We start from the raw sequence: 7640 nt of genomic DNA, 5'->3' as shown, positions 1-7640 counted from the left end.
GCAATTTCTTTTTGCACTTTCTTGTTACAAACATTTAAAATAGTAAATTTTACAAACTAAGTAAAAAATGTGTGCATAAACACGCTTAAAATCCAATTGCGCTTAAATAGAGTAAAATGAAATGTTAACCCCAGAAATTGTCGGCAAACTGATACAAAGTTAACTACGCTGCGGTCATAGCTAAAGAACGAAAGTTACTGCATTTAAAACCCCGCCTGGTCCCAACTTGCATGCAATAGCAGCGATCCCCAATACTAAGTTACTAACTACTACTAAAGAACACGTCGTTTACCATGGTTAAGACCAACAACTGCGTTTTCAAAGCACGCCCCTTCTTTTCACTGGTTGTTACGAACATGTGGCCGCTGAGTCCAGCCTCCGAATGACGTCACTGCATCCAATGGTTGGCGCGCTGAGCGAGGGGGCAGGGCATCGAAATGGCGGCGGTACTGGAGTTACTGCTGCTGGAGGAGGTTTCGGTGAACGCAGTATTGCGCTGGTTGATAACTACCACGCAGGTATACCTCCCGTTAGATGAGCGAAGCTTTTCGGTCATATAAAGTGTTGTTCCGTTATATATTTCTGCATACGTGTCATTAAAGCAATTAAAACTTAATATGCTAGGTCCATCTAGATTATTGTGGGTTTTTATAGCCTGGCTCTGATTGGCTGAGCGCCTGTCACTATAATGACTCATGTATGCGCGGGACATTTCACGTAGACATTTACATGTGTTGCTTGTTAACGTACTCTGCATTTTAATTGTTTTCCATATTTTATGGGCTGCAACTATGGTTAAAACGACAGATTCCACACTGTTTTTTATTGCCAGTGCCACTTCTTAAGTAGAACTTTGGGCAAGTTGTGTGACAACGTGAAGGGGCACGTGAGAGCCACAACATGTATGGCCTAGTTACCCTTGACACATTAGCTTGCTGTTCCAATACTGAGTGACAGCCTGTCGTTTATTTAGGTTAACACTGTTTGCTTGTCAACAAAGTATAAAAGAAAACAAAGATAACTAGATAATAAAAAATAAATTAGGGCATGGGATTTTAAACATGTATCTAAATCACAGATTTACAGCAGCTTCAGCTTCCTCCACCCGTTGCAAAGCCTCTTCCTGGGTCTAAAATGAGGAATCCGGCTTCCTCCAATCACGGCATTCCCCCTGGGGGAAGCCATGATTGGAAGATGACCTATCCATCATTTCTGACATCAGAAATGGCTTGTGATGACCGGGGGAAGCTGGAGCTGCTGTCAAGTTTAAAAAGTACGTTGTTTTTTTTTCACAACAGGAGTGAAATGTAAATTTTGATAAATTAAAGTGCCCCTGTTTTTAATCAAATTTTTACCATTAAAATTTACATTCACTTTAAATATGTTCTGCATATATGTAAAACATTACTTATTGTATCTAAAATTTCCTAATGCAACCTTTATTATCTTTATATGCTGTTGACTCCTGAGCCATTTTAACTGGCATTTAAAGTTTTTATATCGGCTTCTCAGACTAATTATGTGTAGTAAAAAAAGCTTCACAATATACTTTCATTATTTATTGCTTTTTTGCCTGTTATTTAACTCTAAAAGTTGTTTTTCCAACTCTCCCAAAAAGGGAAGTACGTACTCTAGATTCCACATGCCTAACGCTACTATTGTTTCATCAGTTTAGTAACTCCTTTATTATAACAACTCAACACTTTTTATAACCTTTACAGTATTGGTTGATACATGATACTATAACTAGGGATGCACCGAAATTTCGGCCGCAGAAACGTTTCGGCCGAAAATGGCATTATTGGCTATTTCGGTTTTCAGGTTTTTTGCCTGTTATTTTCGGTAAAATTATTGTGTAGCATGTTTCAAATTTGATGCTAGCCTAGAGCTGCTGTTTAACCCCTTAATGACCACAGCACTTTTCCATTTTCTGTCCGTTTGGGACCAAGGCTATTTTTACATTTTTGCGGTGTTTGTGTTTAGCTGTAATTTCCCTCTTACTCATTTACTGTACCCACACATATTATATACCGTTTTTCTCGCCATTAAATTAACTTTCTAAAAATACCATTATTTTCATCATATCTTATAATTTACTATAAAAAAAAATTATAAAATATGAGGAAAAAATGGAAAAAAACACACTTTTTTTTAACTTTGACCCCCAAAATCTGTTACACATCTACAACCACCAAAAAAAAAACATGCTAAATAGTTTCTAAATTTTGTCCTGAGTTTAGAAATACCTAATATTTACATGTTCTTTGCTTTTTTTGAAAGCTATAGGGCCATAAATACAAGTAGCATTTTGCTATTTCCAAACTACTTTTTTTCAAAATTAGCGCTAGTTACATTGGAACACTAATATCTTTCAGGAATCCCTGAATATCAATTGACATGTATATATTTTTTTTTTAGAAGACATCCCAAAGTATTAATCTAGGCCAATTTTGGTATATTTCATGCCACCATTTCACCGCCAAATGCGATCAAATACAAAATATCGTTCACTTTTTCACAAATTTTTTCACAAACTTTCGGTTTCTCACTGAAATTATTTACAAACAGCTTGTGCAATTATGGCACAAATGGTTGTAAATGCTTCTCTGGGATCCCCTTTGTTCAGAAATAGCAGACATATATGGCTTTGGCATTGCTTTTTGGTAATTAGAAGGCCGCTAAATGCCGCTGCGCACCACACGTGTATTATGCCCAGCAGTGCAGGGGTTAATTAGGGAGCTTGTAGGGAGCTTGTATGGTTAATTTTAGCTTTAGTGTAGTGTAGTAGACAACCCAAAGTAATGATCTAGGCCCATTTTGGTATATTTCATGCCACCATTTCACCGCCAAATGCGATCAAATAAAAAAAAAAACGTTAAATTTTTCACAATTTTAGGTTTCTCACTGAAATCATTTACAAACAGCTTGTGCAGTTATGGCACAAATGGTTGTAAATGCTTCTCTGGGATCCCCTTTGTTCAGAAATAGCAGATATATATGACTTTGGCTTTGCTTTCTGGTAATTAGAAGGCCGCAAAATGCTGCTGCGCATCACACGTGTATTATGGCTAGCAGTGAAGGGGTTAATTAGGAAGTTTGTAGGGAGCTTGCAGGGTTAATTTTAGCTTTAGTGTAGAGATCAGCCTCCCACCTGACACATCAGACCCCCTGATCCCTCCCAAACAGCTCCCTTCCCTCCCCCACCCCACAATTGTCCCCGCCATCTTAAGTACTGGCAGAAAGTCTGCCAGTACTAAAATAAAAGCTTTTTGGGGGGTATAGGTTTTTTTTTTAAAAAAAAAATAATAATTATTCTGCTGTATAGGACCCCCCTTAGCCTCCAACCTCCCTGATCCCCCCCAAAACAGCTTTGTAACCTTCCCTATCTGCCTTATTGGGGCCATCTTGGGTACTGGCAGCTGTCTGCCAGTACCCAGCTTATACAAAAAAGTGCTTTTTTTTTTTCTGTAGTGTAGCTTCCCCAAACCCCCCCCCCCCCACCACAAACCCCAACCACATCATTGATCGTTTTTTATTTTTTACTTTTGTTAACTGATTTAATTTAAACCTTGTTCTGTAGTGTAGCGGTTCCCACCCGCTCCCTCCCCGTGCACGCGCCCGCCCCCCGCCCTCCCGTGCACGCGCGCGCGTCCGTGCGCGCCCCCGGGCATCCCCGCCCACGATCCCGCCCCCCTCCACATCTCCAGGGCCATCGATGGCCGCCACCCGCCTCCCGGTAATGCTCCCACCCACCAACAAAGGAAGCCACCGATCTCCGGTGCAGAGAGGGCCACAGAGTGGCTCTCTCTGCATCGGATGGCTTCAAAAGGTTATTGCAGGATGCCTCCATATCGAGGCATCACTGCAATAACCGGAAAGCAGCTGGAAGCAAACAGGATCGCTTCCAGCTGCTTTCCACACCGAGGACGTGCAGGGTACGTCCTCAGGCATTAACTGCCTTTTTTTTGAGGACGTACCCTGCACGTCCTCGGTCGTTAAGGGGTTAAGTTTAATTACTTGACTTACTGTTTTGCATATAATGAGTTTTCTAGGACTATATTTGGATAATTAGTAAAAAAAAAAAAAAACTTAAATCTGATTCTGTTACATAGAACTAAATAAAGAATAATACAGTATATTGATATTTAATATTGTTTTAAGTAGGGATGCACCAAAATCTTGGTCGCAGAAACATTTTGGCCGAAAATGGCATAATTGTTTGCCTGTTTTTTTTTTTTTCTTGGTAAAATTGTGTAGCATATTATTGTTTTAAGATATTTTTGTCCAATTTTTGTGTTACTTTCAATAAGTGTGTGCTTTTTTTTTATTGGCTTGAAAGTTTTCAATTCAGATTCATTCATTAAATAGTCTAATTATGCTAAAAAAAAAAAATATTTGAAAATAATTTGAAACAAAAAAAAGACATTTTCGGTATCGATTTCGGTTTTTGGCCAAGTGCATTCCGGATTTTCAGTTTTGGTCCAGAATTTCCATTTTGGTGCATCACTAACTATAACTCTAGTTTAAAGGGACATTCAACACTTAGTGTAACAGGTTTTAATATTGTAAATTAAGAAACGGAGGTCCGCCTACATTATACCCCTCCTCCCTTGCCGCCTTGCTTCTGTCCTAATCAGCGGCGCTAACTACTCTAATACCCGGTCAATATGGATGCCGAACTCCCCCCACTATTACGTAGCTGCCTTCTTCTTAAACTGATAAGCAAATCAGAATCCAGTCCTCGGACTGAAATTGCACGCGCGTGCAATTTCAGTCCGAGGACTGGATTCTGATTTGCTTATCAGTTTAAGAAGAAGGCAGCTACGTAATAGTGGGGGGAGTTCGGCATCCATATTGACCGGGTATTAGAGTAGTTAGCGCCGCTGATTAGGACAGAAGCAAGGCGGCAAGGGAGGAGGGGTATAGTGTAGGCGGACCTCCGTTTCTTAATTTACAATATTAAAACCTGTTACACTAAGTGTTGAATGTCCCTTTAAGTTTCCAGACTGTAGAGTTCAGTAGCAAAAGAACATTCCCAATCATATGTCCCTACAAAACTGATTACTGAGTGTAACAAGGTTTAAAAAGTAAAACAGAAAAGGCTACCGGAGCCTATTTAACTCACATTCAGCTTTCACGGTATGATCCTGTGTGTGTTACTTCATAACTGTTGAATCTTACAAAGCTGGTCACACCTGATGGTCACTGGCGTTACACTTGACAATGGAATCAATACCACCCTGCACCTCCTTGTTGCTCTCAATTTATGGTCAACATGGTGCAAACGAAAACACACCTTTTCATTGTTAAAACCGATTACTTCTTTGAGAAATCCTGGTTTATACTGCCTCATGCATGGGAACAATGCTTAATTTAAACTTTGTGTTTGTTGTAAAATAGTCCTTTTTAAAACTTGCAACTTTATTACAATGTTTGCCTACAAGTCTGATTCTTCTTCTTTTTTTTTTTTTTTCTTTTTTTCATTTCTCATAGGAGACTTCTATTGAACCCAACCTTGTCTGCTTTAATCACCTTCGTAAGGACTTTGTACCTTTCCTGCTTAACTATTTGCGTGAACAGACCCACCAGATTATTAGTAATGGACCCTCTACACCTGCAAAGACCCCAAACTCCAAGGCCTTTTCAAGACAAAGCAGTCATATTAAGCAAAGCACGGTAACTGAAAAGAGGTCTGTAAATGTATCTGGCCATCGTGGGAGCAGAATTCAGCTTTTTAATCATACTCCCAATAGTTCATATACTTCAGATACTAGTTTTCCTTCACATGCTTCTGTCTCCAATGACTCTTCATTCTTCAACAAGCCTGCTAATTGTAGCTTTGGGAAAAACATTAACACAAGTCCAAGTCTTGGTTGCAGCCCACTGATCTCTCACAATGAGAGGCGGTCAGCACACAAAGCTAATCTAGGACATTTTTTGGCCTACACCCCAGAGGGGCAATCACATAGGCGTAGCCGAAAAAAGAGTAACAGCTCTGGTCGCCAAGTGCCCAAAGACCAGAGTAGAAGATCCAATGATGAGGAAAGTCATTCTGAGAGCCCATGGTATACAAGCAGGAGAAAGCAAGAATGCAATAGCTCTCCTGTCTCTCCTCCATCTGTTTCTGTGCCAAATTTTGATAATTTGGAGGAGTTTCCACCAATGAATTCATCCACTGGAAGTGCTAGGTAAGCAGGTAATTGTATAGTGCACTACATGTCCAACATATTGTTTGTGAATCCTTAGAAAAAAGAGAAGTGAATAATTTTTTAAAATTATTTTTGAGGTTCAATTCAAGACATTCGTACAGTAGTACCGTCAATAATGTTTGCAAAGAAAGATTGTTTAATTAGTCAAATTAAGCCAAACCAGATAACAATTACATGTTCATATGACAGTCTTCAGGAGTATCATCTACAAATATATTTGCCATTCAAACTATATACCCTCAAGATAACAGATGAGGCCACTCTTGGACCCCGTGGTAACAGAAAATGCGGAAAGCTATAGAAGGTAGTCTTGATCTTTAGGAGACCACTCTTGGGTCTCAAATAATGAACCTTATTTTATCTATATTTAGAAAAACAATATAACGCTATTATTAAGAACTCTGAATTGTATTATAGGGCCACTCTTGGACACTCTGACTAGATGGTAGATTTGTTGAAGTTTGTGCTATATACAGAGTTTGTGTGTCAAATTAGAGCTAGAGGAACAATCATTGGACTCTTCTGGGTTTCTTACTAGCTACAACATGATTTATGAGAATCCTGTACGTGCAAAAGAGGGGATTATAACCTAATATATCATGCAAATTATACATAATAGGAAATTAAAAATCATAAGCTATATAGTGGCTTACTTAAGTATAGGCAGAAATACGGGGACACACCAAATAATGGAATGGGTTACATATAGATTCCCACTGCTCATGTTGCATGTGAAACACTTGTGTGACTTCGCAGTGTACTATAATTGAACATCTAGCTATTAGGGAGGTTGCTTAGAGAAAGCATTACTCAGTGTGAGATCTGCCCTGCCCTTTTAGTCATATCTAAAATCAATAATTATTAGAACTATTGTGCACCAATAGTGGGTAACTATAAGCATAAAACTAAATAATGGAGGGTAGGCACCAAGTATGTAATGGAGCTTAGGTTTTATCTGTGACTACTGCTCCACAATCGTACTTGTAGGAAATAGTTAACATACTTTTCAAGTGCGTAACAATAATAAATATTTATTCATAATATCAATCATGGTAAACATTCTAAGCAATGGTAAATAAGGATGTTCATCCCTTATAAGTTAGCTTAACTATTAATCATATAAACTAGAAGAATATACTGATTTTTCTGCTTGTCCGCTACAGAGGACTTTTGTATAACCTTTTCCAGCTTTTCAGGTCGAACCTTCATAAGGATATGGTCTAAAGCTTTTAGCTAGCATTTAATCATAAGGTTGGTCTCCTCTTAAAATATAAGTAAGAGTACAGCTGGCAAGAACTTATAGGGGTAGGACACTATGTCAAACAGGACATCAAATACCCCTAAGAGATTGTCATAGCTTACAGTGCCCATAAATATTGTAGAAATGTCCCAAGTAAAGGTCCAGACATATATCAATTGCTTAACCCCACT

The 7640-nt window shown here is 38.8% G+C and overlaps 1 protein-coding gene across 1 annotated transcript in view; it reads left to right on the top strand.

Moving 5' to 3' along the window:
• The first annotated feature begins 386 nt into the window (after window positions 1-386).
• Window positions 387-7640, top strand: part of CDAN1 (codanin 1) — a 380174-nt gene continuing 372920 nt past the window's right edge. Inside the window, exons 1-2 of the mRNA XM_053711416.1 lie at window positions 387-518; window positions 5494-6188. Coding sequence (XP_053567391.1) covers window positions 438-518; window positions 5494-6188 — 776 coding nt within the window. The 5' untranslated portion in view covers window positions 387-437. The remainder of the gene's footprint in view (window positions 519-5493; window positions 6189-7640) is intronic.

The sequence above is a fragment of the Bombina bombina genome, chromosome 1 (assembly GCF_027579735.1).
Source record: "Bombina bombina isolate aBomBom1 chromosome 1, aBomBom1.pri, whole genome shotgun sequence".
NCBI lineage: Eukaryota > Metazoa > Chordata > Amphibia > Anura > Bombinatoridae > Bombina > Bombina bombina.
This window is presented reverse-complemented; position numbering and strand designations above follow the sequence as displayed.